This window comes from Oratosquilla oratoria, chromosome 21, assembly GCF_046742065.1.
Source record: "Oratosquilla oratoria isolate Oo_2021 chromosome 21, ASM4674206v1, whole genome shotgun sequence".
In the NCBI taxonomy this organism is placed as follows: Eukaryota; Metazoa; Arthropoda; class Malacostraca; order Stomatopoda; family Squillidae; genus Oratosquilla; species Oratosquilla oratoria.
In genome coordinates, this window is record NC_134797.1 from 18,679,275 (window position 1) to 18,700,539 (window position 21,265).

The following is a 21,265-nucleotide window of genomic DNA, read 5'->3' on the forward strand; positions in this document are numbered from 1 at the left end:
AAAAAACAAAGGCTTAATAACCACTCCCACCCATTCCATCCCTATCACACACCACTCCCCTCCACCCTCTTCCCTCCCTTTTATCTTGGCACCTCCTGGATGACAGATCATCCCTGCATCTTATCCACTGCCCTGGGTCAGAAGCAGTGTTGCAAGACACAGCACATCCACAACAAGGCCACTCCATTAAATTTGGGCTGCATCAAATTTTTCTCACACATACTCCCTCACCCCCCCATCCCCCACCCATTCCACCTCATGCATCACAACATCATCCATATACAACCATTCTCCATTCACCCCTGTCTTCTGTCCTCTCCTGTCCTTCCTCAACAGACATTCCCCGCTTTCCCAAAGCCCCTTTCTCCCCATCCAACCATCTCATCCTAGGTTGCCCCCACATGTTCACTCCTTCTACCTCTACCTTCCACACCTCTTTTACTTACCCTTCTTCACTCATTCTTTCCATGTGTCCAAACCATCCTAATACTCTTTCATCCACCCTATCTCCCAACTCCCTTGCCACTCTGATTCTCCTTCTCATCTAATTTCTCACTTTATCCAGCCTAGTTGCTGCCGTTTGGCCCCCAACTCTTGGGGTTGGGGGGTGGTCCCACGACGTAGACGCTGCAGCTCCAGGAACAGCTGCCCAGGATGTAACACTTCACCCCATACCATACAACACATAATGGAAGACTGCATTATACACAATCATGCACGCAAACAACACAACATACGCTCTATAAAGGATTTGTGGGAAAACTCAGTTTCGGCTATGGCATTCCTTGGGGAGACGGGACTGCTCGGACAGACAGTCTAGGGAACGGCAACAACAACAACAACAAAGTACAAGAACAAGATTAACAGAGGTGGTGAAGTGGTGTGAACATACAGTAAAACTCGGTCACATAATCAATACAATCCTATAAGGTTGTATTCCGTAAACAACAGTAACAAATATGTACATAAAAACATTCAATCATCACCAATTCAAGCAAAAAAATAATTAACTAGTAACAAGCCAACATGCTCATCCGTACCATTACACAGGGTGATTTTGACTGGTGGTGCAAAGTTGACACTATCAACAATTTTTAAAAGAAAACACTTAGATGAAAAAAAAAAAAAAAAAAAAAAAAAAATTACGGTCAACTTTACACCACCAGTCAAAACTACCTTGTGTGACAGTATGTAGAAATGAGCTTGATGCCAGCTCAACATGCAGGCAACTGGATTAAATCAGGGACATTGGTACTTGCCCAGGCAACCGAAGCCCCTTCTGGGAATAGGTGCCACATGTGTAGTGCCAGTGGCCAGGGATGTTTGCCACTGTTTGGCCCCCCAACTCTTGGGGTTGGGGTGGTCCCACGACGAAGATGCTGTAGCTCCAGGGACATTTATAGTCATCTGATTTATCCTTCTTCCGAGTAACCTAGTCCACATATGAGAGTAGTGTGGCTTTGTCCACGTGCCAATTCTTCACGTAATTTTTTTTTTATTCTTTTACCATAGTGTACAACATTCTTCTTTGTTAATCATTATTTGGTTATTACACATCTTTGTAATTAATTGCTATGTTCTAATTGTCCATTGGTTGCTAGTAAAAGCAAGAATCATGTACAAGATATGGCTTTTTACTAATAATAGTATAGTAATTGTTGCCTTAAATTTCACTGACTGGAAACCTGTAGACCCACTTTGGCTGGAAATAGTCCTCAGGCCCTCCCATAACCTTTTCTGGATTTTTTTTTTGGAATTGTCTGTGTTTGGTTAGTGTGTGACTGTCAGTGACTTTTAGTACTGAGGAGAGCAGCTGTGGGTTCTCGGTTGCCCATATATGGAGGGAATACCTTTGAAACTGATAAGAGATATCCTGGATCTGGTTCAGAGACCAAGGGTCTCCTTCCATTGAGCTGCACCTCAAAACGGTGGTTACGGAACCACCACAAGTCGGTACCTCTCATTGAGGTAATGGATACATTGAAAAATACCACACATTGAATGTCAAGAAAATACAGGTGTGTCAATTAGAATAGCTTAGAAGATGATATAGCCCAAGCTTACACAAAAAGTTAATTCTAAGATAGGTAGGATACTTGAAGGGAAAAAAAGACTTGTATATCCAGCAATGTTTAATCTGTAACACACAACTTTCCCACCCCAAACACAGGACAGGACTGAGGCTTTATGTACAGGTGACTTAACAGTATTAGCTAAGAGGAGCAACCAGAAAATAGCAGGTAAAACATTGTGACTCATCTCAAAAAACTAGAATTATGGCAGTCATATTAAATTATTAACCTCTCACAAGCCAGAAACTATAAAATACTTAGCCTCACCATGTAACACACAAAAGACCTTATAGTGAAGGAAAATAAGAAACTGAAAATAATTAGGAAAGATGCAGGCACAGGATTTGGACAACAGGGTAAAACACTCATAAGAACCACATTTGTTCCTATTATCACAATATGTCAAATAATTAAGAGAATAGAAAAAAAAGTACAAATAATGCAAAATATATATATATATATATATATATATATATATTTTTTTTTATTATTATGACAGACTCCACCAAAATATCGATAGCATAACTACACTAAGTAACCAGAATTGTTCCCACATAGTAGAACATAAGACAGATAGGTACTTAGTTTAGTGTAAAAGCCCTGGAGTAATAGGGATAAATTAAGGATTCCCCTTGTAAGGGGGGAAAAAGCCTTGGTATATGTATATATGTATGTACAAGTGGTCATTTGCCAATCCAAGAAGCAGACTGACAATCCTCAGATACAAATGTAAATGTCTTCTAGACTATGGAGCCAAACTTTTTCCAACAAAAATATGGCAAATAATCAGGAAACTGTGGGGAAAAAAAGCTTATCCTGACAATCATACTTAGACATGAAACAACCCACACTCATCCAAAACACATATTTCCCACCATCACTGTTCTCCACCACACTGCTAGGGTCAGAGGCAATGCAGTGAGACAGAGCACCTCCACAACAGGACCAGACAGCTTGAACTGACATTTTAAAGTTTCCTTTTTCCTGACATTGAATTCATCTTTGATCATTTCTAGCTCTTCTGTATTTTATTTTGTTTTCTTTCTCCATGTTGTTGGCTCTCTCTCTTTCTCTCTCTCTCTCTCCCCCCCCCTCTCTCTCCCCTCTCCCCAGACATTTTGAAATGTTGTCCATAATGTGCAAGTAGGGGACTTTCTTTTTCACCAGCTGAAAGTAGTGGGAAGGTGGAGCAATTGCTGGTCTCAACAGCTGTATGTGTGAAGAAGTTAACAGATTTTGAAACCTGCTGCAACTATAATAGTAGTGGCTGAGGAATAGTAATAGGTATTAGAAATGAGCTAACAAGAAGAAATCCCTGTAGGATGTCTCAATTTCTCATTCATTCACATTTATCTCCTGCCTTCTCCCTTGATTCACAAACATTCCTCTTACACCTAATGCCCCTTAAATAATGATAATCCAACAATAAAAATGCATACATACCAAGTGGGCCTTTTCCAGACACATACTCATGGAAATAGACATCTACAATAATGACAAGAAATGGCTAATGAACTTCTTAGCTGAAATGAAACAATCAATTATCAAAGATCAAAAGATTGTAGAATGGAGTCCCCAAAAGGCAGTACTGTACTCTCACCTGCAGCATTTCATCTTGTCACAAGTGATCTCCCCAAGTCAAATCCAGGTCGTACACCAAAGTGTTCACCTATACAGTTGATGTAATGATTAAGACTCAACACGTTTGCTAAAAACACCCATGTGTAAATAGACAAATTAGAACAATGGCCTCTCTCTAGAAATCATCAAGGTGACCATTGATGTAAGAAGCATCCAGTAGTAATGAATGGGCAACCATTGGACAAGAGCTCTGAAATCCTGGGCCTCACTTTGGATTACATACTGCTCAGCCCATACAGCAAATATGTAACAGTGAAAATCAATAAGAAAATAAACATATTAAATCTGTAGTAAGCTAAGGGTTTGGTCAGCAGAAATAAACTAATCTCAGTGTACAAACATCTCATAAGAACCATGCATGGCGATACCTCCCAGACATGATTCCCTACTTTCAAGAAAAAATAGACATTTGTACAAACTACACAAAACAAAGCATTAAGAATGATAAATGGATGCACCAAAGCCATCCCAATAGAATATGTAGACACAGAAACTGAAATCCTCCCCTTTTGATAACACATGTGCAAGAGCCCTGAAGCCAAGCCATTGCATAGCACAAGCACAACCAACCAAGTGCAACAGAAAACCACATTGGAAGCATACAGTACTACTGAAATGTCTACAATGCCCTACCACATACATCATGTAACTCATCCATACAAAAACACATACAGGTATAACTGAAGGCAGAGGAAGAATACAAGGAATAATGGAAGAATTTTACTGCCTTAACATTTTAACCCCTAGGGTCTTGATCACAATGCTTATGATCAAGACCCGAAGAGTCAAAACGTTAAGACGGTAAAATTCTTCCATTATTCCTCGTATACTTCCACCTTCAGTTACATTTGTCATAGTTTAAATCAACATACAAGTATATGCTCAGATCACAAAAGAAGCACTGCAAGACTGACTACCAAACTCCCTACTTCACTAAAGTTCCCCTAGGCATGAAAACTGCAAAGAAATCCCTACCATGATGAGCAAGAACCACACAAGCCCTACTGCATCCAGGCCACCATCAAGCTTTGAAATGCTACAGAATTGTCCCAGATGCAATAACTACACAGAAGACACTCAACATGTCATCCTATATTGCGCTTCTGTAGCCTTACCCAGACAACAACACACATGGGATAATGGATTGTTTGGTTGGTTGGTTTTAAGATAGGAAATAAATGTGCTCTTTTCCTGATGGTTGGGATTATGTTGTGCCTCCATGAGTTGGTGAAAATGTCTGGCAAGGCTGTTACTGATGTTGGGCTAAGGTGTTTTACTTTTACATTATTCATATAGTAATTTTCATTTATTTTTTATTTACTTCTTATAGGATAATTTTAAAGAGCAGGATACCTAATCCCATCACTAGTTTTTATTTGTTTGTATGTTGATTTTGTTATCATCATCATCATTTATTTATTTATTATTATTATTTGTTTATTTATATTTGTTTATTTCATTTTTCCTTGCACTTTTTATATCTTTGGAAGACAGGGATGGCTTCAATATCTAGTTTTATCCTGTGTATCTTCTTGGTTCTATTTCTCATCTGGAGTTATGGGTTTGTTTAGAAGTGCTTGCTGGTGTTTGACTGCTGTTTTTTTTTTTAGCAATGGGATTTTCCCTTGGGTTGCTCCAACTACTTCATGTATTTATCTTTTTTCAATTTGTTTATTTATTTATTTTTTGAACTTCATATTTGTTTGTTGTTTTCTTATCAATAGCTTATGTGTTTTCTCAGCATTGTTGTGTGAAAAGATGGAGGAAATGCAGTTGAAATTAACCACTTCAATATGAGTTAAATTCTCGTGTGTAGCATCAGCTGTCATATGTAATTTGCATCATAAAGTATAAAGTCTGTGGTATTACTCATTCTCTTCTACTCTGAGTAATAATAAACACAGAAAATGTGATCAAACCAGTTCACAGAATCTGGGGATAACTCATGTACAACTACAAAAATATATAATCAAGATGCCAATGTCGGCATCCTCACATACCCACTGGTGCCTCATGACACCTACTTAGACGTCATTGTACCAAAGTGGTTAATAGAAATCTTAGGCTTAGACCAGAGACCTGTTGTCAGTTACTTGGAGCTGGATCACCAAAGGCCTTCCTTTCATCCCTTTTGGGGTGCTTAGGTAGGAGAGGTGATTAAATGGGTTTGTTTATGATGTGAGTGTATGCTTTGGCTTGACATCCCCCTTATTTGAGGGGAAGGGCCATCCATTGATATTTGTGTGTGTGTGTTCCCACTTTTGGCTCCATTCCCAGACTTTGTCCAGATCTCTGTGTAGTGATTCACATTCATTTTCTGTACTTACTTTTTTTTAGTAGTTTTGCGTCATCTGCAAAGAAGTTCACATAACATTCTACACCCTTCATCAATGTCATTTACATATATAGCAAACATTATTGTAGCTAATACTGAACCTTGTGGGACTCCACTTATCATTTCTTCCCAGATCGAGTTTTTTATCTCTGAGTACCACCCTCATTTTTCTCCCATGCAAGAAATCTTCCATCCATTTCGATAATTTTCCTTGTACATCTGTTGCTTCAAGTTTTCTTAATAGTTTTTTGTGTGGTACTTTATCAAACACCTCTTGTAAATCCAGGAAAGCACAATCTGCCCATCTGTCCCTTTCTTGCGTTATATCTATTAACCATGAATAAAAACAAATCAAGTTTGTGACACATGCTTTTCCTTGTCTAAAACCAAATTGTTTAGGATTCAGTATATTGTTTTCTTCCAGATGTTTAGTCCATCTACTTTTGTATATGTGAAAGTTAACAGAGTTGGGGTAAATGTGGTAGTGATGCTAAATATATATTTTATGTGTGGCATATGCAGAGTTTATACCATTTTTATTGAATATTGTATTGAAATTATGGTTTCATATTTTTCATTTGCTTTTTTTTTTTGGGGGGGGGGGCTACAATGGCTGTCTACTTGTGATGGTATTGTGAAATGGACATCAGAGGGAATTGTCTTTAAAACTTTCTTCATTTCCCATCAACATCCTCACCGCCATGTAGAGACATATCCTCAAGAGGCTGGCACTCTTGGCACATCTTGGTTAGGCTCAAGATTTCCATCAACTTTGACTATCCTCTATTTTTCCACACGAGGAATGACAGGGACCTTCTTCCACCTACCAACCAATCACATAGAAACTGACCTGCACCATGCAAGACAGACAATATTCTGTGTACAGTGTGTTCAGTGTATTTTCTTTTCATTTGAAGTCTTCAGTGTGTGGAGGGAAGGTTGTGTGTATCATATGTCTTTCAAGAGTAAATTGAGACATGGCAGGAATCTCTAAGCTGATGATGGTGAGGTTGTTGAAAAGACAATGCATTAGGCTGGGAAGCAATTTCAGGTCTGTTTTCACTGAGGAAAGTGATTTTGTAGCATAGGAAGTTGTGATCTGTAATGGTGAATTAAAAAGTATTAATGAAGAAATGAAAGAAGTACTCCAAATAATGGAATCACTGGGTGTGAGAAAAACTTGATGCACTAATGAGGGCTCAAATTGGATATCTAAGGAGTACAGGGCACAGTTGGTGGTCTAATCTTGTGTTTATTAGCAGAATTAGTGGCATAGGATAGGAAAGGGGAAATGTTATACCAACTCATAAAGAAGATAAAATTGAATTACATATTTGTGTCCCTTTGTGCCAGTAAGATAGTGTAAGAGAAGACCATATGAGCATTTTGGTGGACAACCAGTCACATTTCTGAACTGCAAGATCATGTATGCAATGAACATAAGCATGAGCAATTGATATGCTGCAAGCAAGGACTTGATGGATTGTGTATACTTAGATTAAGATAATTCTGTTGACAAGATACCCTATACTTGACTACTATGGAAAATGGAGTATATTCCAGTGTTTAGAGATAAAGTTTGTCTCTATGAAGGATTTCTTGAGACGGGTACATGACACTAGTAAAGGATGTCAGGATAGAGGGCAGAGACTATTGGAGCTCCACAAAGATCAGTACCAGTACCTGAAATGTTCCATACTTAAATGACATAATAAAAAGGTATGGGGGTTTGCCATATAATGAAGCAGTGGAGGTACACTAGCTCCAGCTATCATATTTTGTTGAGCAGCATAGTGGGGGGCAGGTATGACTCTTCAACCATGAGGCTCAAAAGATGGGAGAGGCTTTATTTTTTATTTGTTTATTTATTTATTAATTATTTTTTTCTTTCCATTGTAAATGGGAAAATGCCTTTTAGACATATTGTAATATTTACAATGATATTATCTGTAATTATATTTTGTCAACACATTTTAAGCAAATAGGTAGACAAGGTGACCAGTACTATTAGAGAGTTGTATAGTACCAGATATGAACTGGCAGGTAAGAGGTAAGGTGTAATTTTGACAGTTTAAGCAAGAAGGAGAGAAGGTGATATAAGTGAGTTAAAAGGGGTGAGCTTATCTTCTTCACTATGCCTAGTCAACTTAATTTATGGGGTAAGAACATATTTTGAGGGGAAAAAAATTTGGTAATGAATATTATGTTTGCTTGGGTTTAAAGGACAGAGTAGAAGTCCATACTTATACAAATCTGTCAAGAAGCTTCTACCTGTAAAAGCATTAGGCCTAATAATATATCCATCCATTCATTCAGTCAGTCAATTATAGATTTGTGTAGTGTGTCCAGAAATGGTGGATATTACATATGTTTGGGTTTAAAAGGCAGAGTAGTGGGAGCCCATGCTTATACAAATCTGTCTACAAGCTTCCACCTTGGACTGTAAAAATATTATGCTTAATGATATATCCATTCAGTCAGTCAGTCATTTGTAGATGTGTGTAGTATGATGAATGTGTGTGTTCAAGGATCTTGTAAAGAATTTCCATTCATTTTGTGTTGAATTGCATAGCACTTCCGTCATTACTTTTCAAGTGCCACTTGCTTTGTTATATATTACATCAGTTGAACTGAATAATTTTACATACCAGAGCATGCCCAAGGAATCTTGTAACTGTCTAAGTTAGTTACTGTCTTTTATGGCAGTATAGATTGCTGAAAATACTGGTAATAGTCATGTTTGATACTTTTAACTGAATGAAGCTAGTATTGTTTGTATTATTTCTTACTATATATGTATAATGGTACCTTGTTTCATACATGTTTATTATGTTTGAAGGTCTTTGATATACCATCTTTTTCTTTGTTTTGTTACATGACTTAAGGTTTTCCTTTATATGTCACAGATGTAGCAGCCAGTGGAGGTCCTGGCAGTGGGGAGGGACGCTCCTGTGCATACCTTGGACTGCATCATGTGGCAGAAGCTTGAGCCCAGTATATACAAAAGTGCAGAAAGCCAAAACATGATATAAACTGATAGTTTTTTGTGTGTTTGTGCTAATCAAATGTTTACGAGTGAAAGTTTAAGGCATCCCAGTTGGCTGTGCCTCTTACACAGTTGTTTAGTGCATCATTGTGTGCTGTTGCTTTCAGTGCCAGACACCATGGGATATATTGGTGTAGCCATGTGAGCTGTTATGGCCAGTGTATTCATTACCACACCTTCCCATTTCTTGTAAGCTTTGAGGATCCTGGAACAAAAAAAGCTTAACATCATGGGGGATGGAGGTGTGGGGGGTGGGGGGATAGGGGAAAACTCACCGGCTGAAGTGCGGTTAAAAGAACTGGAGCGCCTCTTCTTGGAAGGCCCATCAGAAAATTCAGGCCAGTGTTTCTCAGTGGAGTCCCTCTTGGATGTGCTGCTTGTTCTTCTAGATGAGTGCAACAACTCTTCGCTGCGAAGAGAGAAAACCGTGTCGGATTTCATTGAATATGGTGAGTACATGTCATGACTGTTCTCTTTCCTTCTGTCTATTCACCATTACCTTGTACTCCAGTCCTGCTGATGATGTTTATAAATGCCAGTGTTTATGATTAGTGGAATAGTGCATCATGAAACACGAAATGTGTTGAAGATTCTCACATTTATTTGAAGGATTTATATCATGCTGAGAGGTTAAAGTACAATAAAAGTACAATACATATTTTGTACTGATATCGAAAGACATCTGATAGGAAAGATTGAATAAGGTATGTTAGTGAGAATAACTGGAGAAATGTGTGAATTATGATTAATTTATTTGGGGATTGATAGAAGTATTTATTGTTGGGAAAACGGTGCAAGCAATCGCCTACTTATTTTCCTCATCTTTTGCCTCTTCATCTTCTTCTCTTTTCCTCCATTGCCCTCCACCCCCTTTATCCCCTCCCTTCATCCAGCCTCTTCATTCTGCTCCTTCCTCTTCCTTTCCTTTTCCTCCTCCGCTCTCTCTTTTCCATCCTCCTGTCCCTCCTCTCCCTCCTCCCCACATCATTTCCTTTCTAATCCTCGTTCTTTTTATTGTTCTCCTCTCCATCTCCTTTCCTATCCCTGTCCCACCTTCTCCTCTCTTCCACGCCCTCCTTCTCTCCACCTTCCGTCCATTCTTCTCGCCACCGTTCTCCACTCCATCCCTTCCCCCTGCTCCACCTCTCCCTCCATTCCTTTTACTTTTTCTCTCCCTTCTCCTGTCCCTTCTCCTCGTCCTTTTTTCCCATTCCTATTTTCTTCTCCCTCCTCCTCCTCCTCCTACTACTATTCTCTCCTCTCCCTCCTCTTCATTCTCCTCATCCTTTTTTCCCGTTCTTATTGTCTTTCCCTCCTCTCCTTCCTTTCCCTCCTGTCCCTTCCTCTCTTTCTCTTCCCCACACATTTGTTTTACTCCTCCTCCTCATGTCCCCCCTTCTACTTTTCCCCTCCGCCCTGGGCTTGCCGAATTCCTCTCCCGTTTCCACGCCCTTACCCCACTTCCCCCTCCTCTCTCTCTCTCTCCCTCCCTCCCCCCCACATCCTCCTGCTTTCCCTCTCTCTTGTTCTCCCTTCTACTTTTCCCCTCCATCCTGGGCTTGCCGAATTCTATTCCTGTTCCCACACCCATACCCCACTCCCTCTTCCTCTCTCTTCTCCCCTCTCCCTCCCACTCTCTCCCTCCCCTTCCCCCACTCCCTCTCTCTCCCTCTTTCTCCCTTGGGTCTTGCCTATCCCTATTTCTCCTGCCAGCCCATCTCGCCTTCCTCCTTTCCGTCCCCATCGCCCACTGCATTCCTCCTGCCGCCTCCTGCTGCTGTTGCTGCCGCCGCCGCCGTCGTGGTGGTGGCCCCACTCTCCAAGTTGGTTCAGCGTTCTTAACACCTTCAGTTGGTCGAGGTATTTTTTCCACCTGGTTTCTGTTCTTGGTGCTGCTGCTGCAGGGCGTTCCTCTTGGGCAGGGGCGAGTTCTTGAGTCGGGAAAGAGCAGATTCTCTTTCGATTCGAGTCTGCGCGTCTCTGCCGAAGAGAAGCATATGGCAGTAACCGGAATGGTATGACCATCAGGATAAAAGTCACCCGACTGAAGGGGGTCAGGCGTAGGTGCCGCCTGCAACCCAGGAGTTGTTGGGTGGAGTGGACAGAGTTCGATGTCGCGGGAAAGGAAAGGCGCGGGCGGCGGCGGCGGCGGCGGCGGCGGAAGTGATGTAGTGTAATCGATCCGGTGGATGTTGTTTCTGCATCTCATGTTAATCCTCCTCACTACCGTGACGCCCTCCCGCGCCTGAATAGAACCCAGTAGCGTTATGCAGCGTAAAACGTAGCCTACATGGGAGTTCGTCATAGCTAAGTAGTTCGCCTCTGGGCCGACAGTGATTCCATGCAGCTGAATAAAGTCGACCGGGTTAAGTCGAGAGGGAAACGCGATGTAAACCTCTTCTTCGTGCAGTCACGTGCGCAACTGTCTTTGGTGTTCACTTACTAACCACTCGGGTGTTGGTGGCGGTAGGGGCCGGCCGGGATGAACATGCCCGGCGGCATATTTGAAAGGCAGAGAAAGCACCTGCTGGCGCTTTGGGAGAGAGGTGGCGTGGGAAGACAAGACATACATTATGGCTTCTGTTGTCGGTGATCGTGATCATTGGGTATATTCCCGAATGTCAGTGAGTCGTTGCAGTAACTGCCAGGAGGAGGGGGAGGGGGAGACGCATGAAACGGGGAGTGATTTAGGCGACGGGGGGGGGGGTTGTCTGCCCCATATTTACCCCCAATTATAATGAAGAGCTCCACTCCACTCTTGGAGTCCTGTCTCTTTCTGGAACTGTCATTCCTATTTTTGAAATTGCCCCTGGTTTTTAGATTGGGTAGTCGAAAATTGTCCAGGTGTTGACACATTGTATTCGGGGTGGGGGTAGGCGGGAATCACAGTCAAGGGAAGCAACCCTTACAGCTGAATAGGAGTCTGTGTTAGATATTATGAATTTTGTAAATTAATAGTAATTATGATTGTAGTTAATATTATTGTTGGTATTTCTTGGTATGGTACCAATGGTAAGTACGGTCTAGTCCTGCAAGATGGACGTCGATGAGAACCGTCCCCCCCCCCCTTGACCGTCTTCAGAACTTCTCAGTACCCGCGCCTCCGCCCTGGAGGACTGCCATTCGAGTCCGGACCTGGCCCAAGACCTCTGTGGACTTTTTCCTGCATTTCTTCGTACAGTAACAGCAACAATTGGCACCTCGTGGCACAGAAACGGACCGACACTAATACAACGCAGACAACAATCCAACGTTTCTTCCCAGAGAGATCTATGGGAGGGCCCGAGGACCGTTGTCACCGCTGTACAGGGTTCTCGTCAGAAACATGAGGCAACAATGGTTATCAGTATTTTTGTCTTATAATCACTATGATTAGGGTCAGTATCAGTATATCGTCACGTCTGCCTCCCTATCTTCGACACACGCACACACACACACACACACACACACACACACACACACACACAATCAAAACTGTCATATGAGGAGAGATTGTTACTGAAATTACCGACCCTGGAACAAAGAAGAGAAAGAGGTGACATGTTGACTATCTATAGAATCATGAGAGGTATGGAAGTCCTTGATAGAGAAGACTTAATCAATTGGGATATGAGAAATACAAGAAGAAATTAAAAGAAACTCAAAAAGGACAGTTATAGTAGGGACCTGAAAAAGAACAGCTTTCCACACACAGTGGAAATTAGATATGGCGAGATACAGAAGCGGGACACCACGAACGTAGCTCCCCCTTCCCGTAAAATACTAGGTAAACACACACACACACCATGTATGCAAATTGGGGAATAAGTGACAAAATTCCACGATGAGCGTAGCACCTCTCATGTATACTACAATTAGGTAACTACATACGCACACATTCATATCGTCCAGGTGAGACATATCAGTAGACAGTCGAGAGCTGAGGGAAGAACATATGTAGATCAACTGCGAAATACAGGGGAGGAGGGGGGGGGCTGTTCTTCTTCTTCTAGGAAGAAGGCGGCAGTCCTGTAAACAAACCTTCCAAAACCGCCTCATCGCCCTAAGGCTACAGAGGTAGGAGGAAGGCCAAGGGCTGCTCGGAGCCTCCGCCGCGCCGGCACGGCCACTGCATGTGCATGCTTGCTTGCTTGCTTGCTTGCATGCATACATGCAAGCATGTGAGGTGGAGGTCCGCTCAAGGACAAGGAGAGGCTCGTGATTGTCATAGCAATGGGGTTTCACAGAGCCGCCGCCGGTAAAGCTAACGAGGAATTTTAACCTTGAGGTTTCGTTGGGTAGTCAGTCGAGAGACGAAGGTGCGTCACTCGTCGAAGGAGACTAGTTATTAATGTTTTGTGGTTTTATTCAGTGCGGGCAAATGATAAAAGGAAAATTGCAGCTGTGGCGCGTTCGGCTTTGACCCCGCCTCGTGGATAGGAAGATTTCGGTTCGATCCTCTCAGCATAGGGTGGCGAGGGCATGTTAGCTTCGGTCGAAGCCAGGCGTCAATGGGCCAAAGTAACCCGCTTCTGATATCTCCACTGTAAAGGGAAATGTTAGCAGTGGTTTTTATTCCCGTTAGGTTATGCACGTGGGGACGGAGAGGGGGGGGGGGCGTCGCCGATTAAGCGAAGCGGTTTTGCTGTGGATGTGCTGTGTCCTACTATACTACTTCTGACCTAAGGCAGTGGGCGGGATACAGGGATGACCTGTCGTCCATGAGGAGCTAAAATGTGGAAGGGGATAGGGAAGTGGAGGGGAGTGGAATGGGTGGGAGTGGGTATATGCCTTTCGACTAGGCTACCTCCCTGGTAATGGTGGGGGGGGGGAGCCCTTGGTATAGAAAGATAGTTTTTGAAGGGAAGTACGGATGACACAGAGGACGGGCGCTACACGCGAGTTGGGACAAGCCGTCATTGAGAGATTATTAGAAGATGCGACAAGGGCCCAGTCTGCCACATGTGCAAGGAACGGAATGGGGAGCACTGCTCATTCGGACAGAGAAATTTATTACGTGACTTCTTGAAAGTAGATGTGGTTGCGAGCGACGGGACTAGTGGGCGTAGTTTAAATGGGCGTGGTAGTGAGTGTCTTCTTGGACTATGGCCATACTATAGAAAAGTCTCGTCTGGCGGAAGAATGCCAACTAACGAACTTGCGTTGCAATGGTTTTCGTCCCAAATACATCCAAAGAATAATTGCTTCTTGTTCAGTAAATATTGTATTTATTTATTTTATTTTTGTCGGCCGACCAAACTCTAGGCGTTCGGTATTCATTTTGTTTTACAGCTCGGAAGTTTGCGACCTTACAATCAACCAAAGCCCCTTCTGTCACACCTCGTACGCCACTCAAGTGAGTTCGTTTGAGTAGAAACGACTTGGGTTACGATCTTTGTTTCGAATCTCCAAATGTCAAATCCCCTTTGCACCGTACATTGAGAAGCTGAATGACGAACTAAGAGAAGTTAAACCTAGAATACGAATATTAGACACACATTGTTGAATTGCAGACTTAGGGAAGTGTAGAATGCTGTAAGCGAAGACATCGTCTTCCAGCTTTTCAAATTCACATCTGACGAGAACCTTGAATGTGCGACTCCCGGGGCTTAAGAGTGTTACAATGATAATTATACATACCAACGGGAGACCTCTGGGTCCATGGCAAGGTCGTGTGAAATTATATATGTATTATATACATGCACACGTTTAAGCTTAGGTTTTGTCCATGTGAATTTAAAACCTCGATGTGTGTTCCTCCATGATTCATTCTCGTAATAGCACCTCTCACTCCCGCCCCATAGCTCTTCATTTAGCAGTCATAATAATTGTTTTCTCTAAATGATCAGGGTGTTGATAACCCTGTCATTCTCTGTGACCATCCCGAGGGAGGAACTGAATGTGGAATGTGAGACCAGTTTACCGGTGTTTTTCATTTTGATCCTACCAGGTGGACTAGCTCAGAAAGTAGCGATGGGCACCGCCCCCCAGTCCCTCCCCACCCCTCCCTTATCCAACCAACCAGTGTGGGAATCGTGGGGGGGGGGGCAGAAGCTGTGATGGGATTATTTTCCCTGTAATGGGTTAGTGGGAAATCCGGCTACCCACAGGTTGATGGCAACGGACGGAAGGAAAAGTCCTCCGGGGGGCGAGTCGTCGGGTGGTGCCACGGCAGGTGAGGTCATCACATGTGTTTCCGGCGATGGTCCAACACGCCCACGGATCTCTCCCCTCCTAACAGGGTTGCCAGAAGCATGTATAAAAAGACGTAAAAATAAGGCATTGACAGTAAAAGGAAATATAAATAAATAATGATAATCTGGAGGGCGTCAACGGAATTTGTAAAAATTGTGTTCAAGACTGTTTGTCTTATTTTTCATGTTTACTCGTAATGACAGCGCGCATTAGCAGTCATCATATTATTTGTCATTCTCACTTGTCGTAAGAGAAATTGGCGGGAAAACAGGGCCTCTTAAAAGGACAGGATGCCCCAAAGAGGACACACCTGGTGGCAGCCCTGCCTCTTGCCGAAAGGAAATAGCGATGACGTAAGGCAAGCGGAAGTGTAATGGCGCGGCGCAGCGGTAGGTTGGGCGGACAGGACGGGAGTAGTCGACGCGTACGGGTGAACGAACGGTTCATTCCTTCAACGCGGTGACGGACGCTTGAGGTTCATGTCCGGGCCAGCGCCAGGCTCTTCGTTTCAGCCAAGGAGTGTGGCTCAATAGAAACCAAGTCTATATTGATTTGGATCCGGTTTTGACCTTTAACCACCCCTCAGGTGAATCCTGTTAGCTAATCTTAGCCATCACAAAATGTGTGTGATACGTCACCGTATTGGGCTTAAAACGGCTGCTGGGGGAGGAGGGCAGATAAACCTTCACAAATAGGAACATGCAGCCTCGCGTGGGCACCTCACCTAATGTAAACTGTGTTAAACTTGACTCTGCTATGTATTATAAATAGAAAAACAGGCCTGTGGGAGAGGTTTGCAGGTATTTGTGCCAGGAAGGGCGCAAAGGTAGGCTATGAAAATTGTTGTCAGTGGAGGGTGGAAATGTTCGAGCTGTAATCAAAATACTTGTTATTCTTTATTACATGTTCTTCCATCCTAAAAAAAAAATGAAATGCATAGCAGTAATAGAGAAGGGTTGGCACATTTTCAAAATGTCCAACAGTCAGACAAAATGGCCAATCTCTCCTACTAGACAAAAACCCTGAAATTGTGGCCTCACTTTTGATACACAGGTGACCTTCAACCCTCACATCAGAGACCTAACAGATGACCAGCAATAAACCGTACATGACCAGTGGCAGGTGCTGGATTTGGATAAAAGAAATAAGTACTAAGCACTGTATACATACAACTCATAAAAGTTAAAATATCCTACAAAAAACATAACAAAAAGGATTTTGACAGCAGAAACACTGGTTACTGTGTATCTGCTACTTCTACAAAGTATGCATAAGAAAACAAAGACATATAAACAACAGAATAAAGCAGGTAAGATATATAAGATATATACTGGCTGCACAGTATGTCATATATATATATAATATCCATTTGGAAACCAAGATCCTTCCCATGTAGCAGCACATGAGAATTATAGGAACACAAATATGTGCAAGAGCACTTGAACCCTCCCACCTCTTATGAATAGAAAAAGAGCAACATACTTCTATAATAACCTCTACTTGATGCCCTACAGTATCCATGAAAGAATGCATACACACCAAGATCACAAAATGGGCACTCCAAAATAGACCTGCAAGTACTGTATTTCATCAGGCTTCCCAAGATATTAACTTAACTGAGAAGTCACTCCCATAATTAACCACATTGGTATCTGCATTCAAGTCATCACTCCATTGTCAGGTACCAATGCAGAATTGGCCCAGCAACAGACTCCAGCTGCCTCAGGTGCAACCATGTAACTGAGCACCTCAGTCTACACAGTAATGATAATTGTTGCCCCAAGTATCATTGAGAGGTAACCCACAGTCCCACAATAGATGTGAATAGTTCTTGGGCCCTCCCATAGATCTCTCTGGGAAGAAACATTGGATTCTTGTTCGTCTTGTATTAGTTTGGGACTATTTCTGTGTCATCAGCTGAAAGTACAAGGACAGGGACAGTTGCCACTCAGGCCATGAACCATTAATTTTCTGCTCATCAGCCTGCTGTTCTACGCACCAGTCTAGCATATACTTTTAGTTTAGAAAATTTAATGCAAAAATGTGGGTGGTGATTTCCAATGTAAAAAAAATCATGTACAGCTTACATTTTCAGGGGCCACAAATGTTGTCTTCAGTCTTGTCATTTGGCTGTACAGTATATATTTTTTCTTCATGGCAGTGAACCTTATCGTTTGTCTGATTATCTTATCAGTGTCCACATTACTTGGCTTCGGAAATCCCATCAGAGGTTACACAGGGGATATACATAGATGTTGAAGACAAAGGGGGAAGAATGAAGTCTGAAGAAATTATAGGATGATAAAAGAAATAGTACGGTAGTAATGAATAGCGAGGATGGATGGGTGAAAGCAGTAGCCACATTGGAGACAAGAGGTTAGGAATGTATTGAAAATATGTGGGTTATAGAATCTGGTAGATAATAAAGATTTGTATGTTTTTTTCTGTGAGGTGTTGGGAGGCAGTTTAATTTATTTTATTATACAAGAGTTATTGTTGTAATTTTGTCCATGAATTTGGGAGGGAGGGGGGATGGTTAATGGGAGTGGAGTGGGTGGGGATGGAATGGGTGGGAGTGGAATTATACCTTTAGACTTTGGCTACCTCCCTTGTATAAGGTGGAAAAAGTCCTTGGTATATGTATGTATTATTGTTATTACTAGCTTACCACAGGAACTACAGAACAGCTGGCAAAAATACCCAGACATATCTAGACAAAACAGAATAGTAGCCTCTCCCTGAGAAGTCATCAGTGACATTGCGTACTCCAGACAACTGTAAGTCAGAGAAACACATAAGAGGCAAAATTAATGGCCACTCTCTTACTTTGAACAAAAACCATAAATCCTATACCTCACTTGTGATATGCACATTACCTTCACCCCACACATCAAGAACAACATTGAAAATGTAATAAGTAGCAACCACAATATTTGCCCAGCAGAAATAAACATTAATCATATACAAATTGTTCATAATAACCTCACTTGATTATGTCTACACAGCATGGTTCCCTACTATCAAGAAAACAAAGACATCACACAAATAACACAATACAATGCATTAAGAATGATAACTAGGTGCACTATAACTACCTCATTATTATGATATTTGGTGTTGGTACAACAACAACAAAAATTAGGTCTGGGATTGATAGAAAGTTGGAATTAAAGAAATGTTGGAAGATTCGGGCTTAATGAGGTAAGGGTAGTGGTGATTCATTGTGTATTCAATTAAATTTTTAAAGGATAGAAGGTAAAGATAGTTTTATATATGGAAGCTTTTTGAGTGATATAGTAATAGGTTTGTCATGATAAATCATAGATATGTTCCAAATAAGATAATGTGTAGCAAGAAAATATACTTTTACACCAGGAGTCCTGAAAGAAGGCTGAGGCTGTTTTTAGAAATGCCAAGAATGTAGACTGCCATTTATAAGGATGTCAAGTTCCAAAATACTGTAAGATTTGCTTGCCTTATGGCATGGTTGCAGAATACAGTACCCTGACAAGTTATTGGTATGAGCGTTCCTGTTTAGCCTCAGGTTTAGGCTTGGGCGATATCCGAAGCGTTGTCAGGAGAGTGGATGCAATGGCGGTGCGAAGGTGGGTGGGCAGGCGGGCGAGTGTTGTTTTATCTTTCTTCTTCCAAGCACAACTCTGAAAGCAGAGAATTATGTGACTTGGGAATTGTGTGTAAATGTCATAAGTGTAAACCCGCTCGCCAGCGTCAGCGAAGAGGCCAGGGCGTGGGTGCGGGCCGGTCGACAAGAGAGGCTCCCCAATTTCTCTCCCATGACCAGCCGGCGAAGAGTTAAGGGCTCTGAATCAGAGTTGGATTAAGGGCCTCTGCTAAGCCAGCGAGCAAGTGTGCGTGTATCTCTTTTCTTCCAAGCACAAATCTGAAAGCAGAGAGTTACGTGACTTGGGAAATGTGTGTATTTGTCTTTGGTGTAAACCCGCCTGCCGACGCCAACGAAGAGGTCAGTCTTGCCAGACCGGCAGCAGCAAAGGAGAAAAGTCTCCTCGCCGCCACCGGCCGGCGAAGATTGCTGGGCGCTTGTTGAGTGTGCTGGAGCGGAGAGCGACGTCTGACCTCTGCGAGCGCTGTGTTGGTTATGATGCGATTTAAATCTTTGGTGTTCGTCTGGTCTTTATATACGCAGGCAGGTCATGATCCGTACTTCTAATTGGCGTGAGGTCAAGTGTGATACGTGGGAAGTAGGACGCAAAACATTCTTACGCCGCTGTCTCACGAAGACAGAGAGTTCATCATCACGTGGTCAGGCGAGGTTCTGGTTGAGTAATTGCTGGAATTGATGGTACTGCACGTGAGTTCCTCAAGGAGGCTTTGTCCCACCCGTGGGCCGTCCGACGCAGCCGGGCGGCACATGAGTCACACAGCTGGCCCCACAAGCTATTCCCTTGGGGGGCCTCAGGGGTCAAAGGTCGTGAGACGGTGAGGTGAGGGAAGAGGGGTGAGGACCGAGGAGTGAGGACTAGCAGTCAGAGCAACTTCCTAACATTCTTTTCTTCTTCTTCATCTTCTGTTTCCTCGTATTCTTCCATTTCCTCCTCTCAAAAAGTGTATTGACCAGTAGTTTTACTCGTATGGTCCAGAGTCGACGGGCAAAGGGATAAAGGAAAACTTATGAAGGATATTTTAAATTGAAATCTCCAACAACAAGAAAATGAGTAAAAGAGAATTAGCGAAGATACGGAAAGATCTGGAAATGCTTGTTAGAGATATAAATATAATAAAAATCATAGTCATACTCTTTGGATGGAAAGGGGACCTCGTTACATGAAGGACAGAGAAATCGTTTCAACAGTTGTGGGAAGTGGCTCTGATCCACAAGATGAAATAGAAGATTTTAGTGCAACTAAAAGGGAGGGACGTGGCTATTGGAAATGATTGTAAGTTGAGGTCAGAGGTCATGGGGAGATAATCAACACAACATTGAAACTAGTTGAATTATGTGAGGGAAATATGAAAGACTTCTTTCTTGATGACCGGAGCTGTCAGCAATTTTAGCCGTGGTTTCGGAAGTAAAAGATCATGCGTCTCAATACGGAGCCAAGTGTGGAAAATGAATTTCAATGCTAAGAAGTGTGTATTGGAACTGGGGAAAGTACACGAAACAGTTACAAAGGCAAAATATAATGGCAGTACTGGTTGTATATGATTTGTCACCAATAAGCAAGAAAGATTGTGTGTGTGTGTGTTCTCTCCAACAGTGTGTGTGTGTATATATATATATATATATATATATATATATATATATATATATATATATATATACACACACACACACACACACACAATTGTGAAAAAGTCTCAAGTCTGAAGGTAAATGATTGTATTGGGCCGCCGAATGTAGTACCTCGAACCCTGAAGAGCTCATCCCTTCAATGCGGTGACTCATCCTTTCTGATTTGTTCGGACCTTTGCTCACCCCCATCCCTCGACCTCTAAAGATAGAGAATATGAATGGCATCACTGTAGAAAGAGGTTGAGCACATCGAACTTGTTGCGATGCTCCAGCGTGCAGGAAGGACAAGGTTGCAGTGTGCTGCTGGTCGTCGATGGCTTCGCCGGTGACCAGATGGTGCGGCAGGAATGAATGAGTGAATGCACACCTTGTTGTTGGACAGGCGCGGTGGCGGCGCGGCGGGCCGGTGACGCGCAGGGTCGGTCTGCGCTACGACATGCCGCGCATGTAGTGAATTCACTTGAATGGTACGGGATTGTCAAACAAGTAATTCTAAGTCTCCTCCTACTCTCTCCCACCTTCTCTCCCTCTCATGCCTCTCTTTCCTTCCATGCTTGCTTGCTTGCTTTTCTTTTCCTCTCTCTTTCGTCTCGTTTCTCTGTCACTTTATCTCCCCTTTGTCTTGATTGACTTAAAGTAAAAGTTCATATTTAATTTACAGACATTATTTGTGTTGATCACCCAGTTATGCGTAGTGTGTATGTAGTCAACCAGCGTGGCGTACA

General features: G+C 42.5%; 1 protein-coding gene across 16 annotated transcripts in view; it reads left to right on the plus strand.

Annotated features, from left to right (window-relative positions):
- The window catches only part of gek (serine/threonine-protein kinase gek), a 320,798-nt gene that overhangs the window by 4,965 nt on the left and 294,568 nt on the right, over positions 1-21,265 (plus strand). For all 16 annotated transcript variants that reach the window (XM_076204399.1, XM_076204393.1, XM_076204402.1 and 13 more), the window contains exon 2: positions 8,955-9,543. In XM_076204399.1, the coding sequence (XP_076060514.1) occupies positions 9,324-9,543 (220 nt within the window). In that variant the 5' untranslated portion in view covers positions 8,955-9,323. The remainder of the gene's footprint in view (positions 1-8,954; positions 9,544-21,265) is intronic.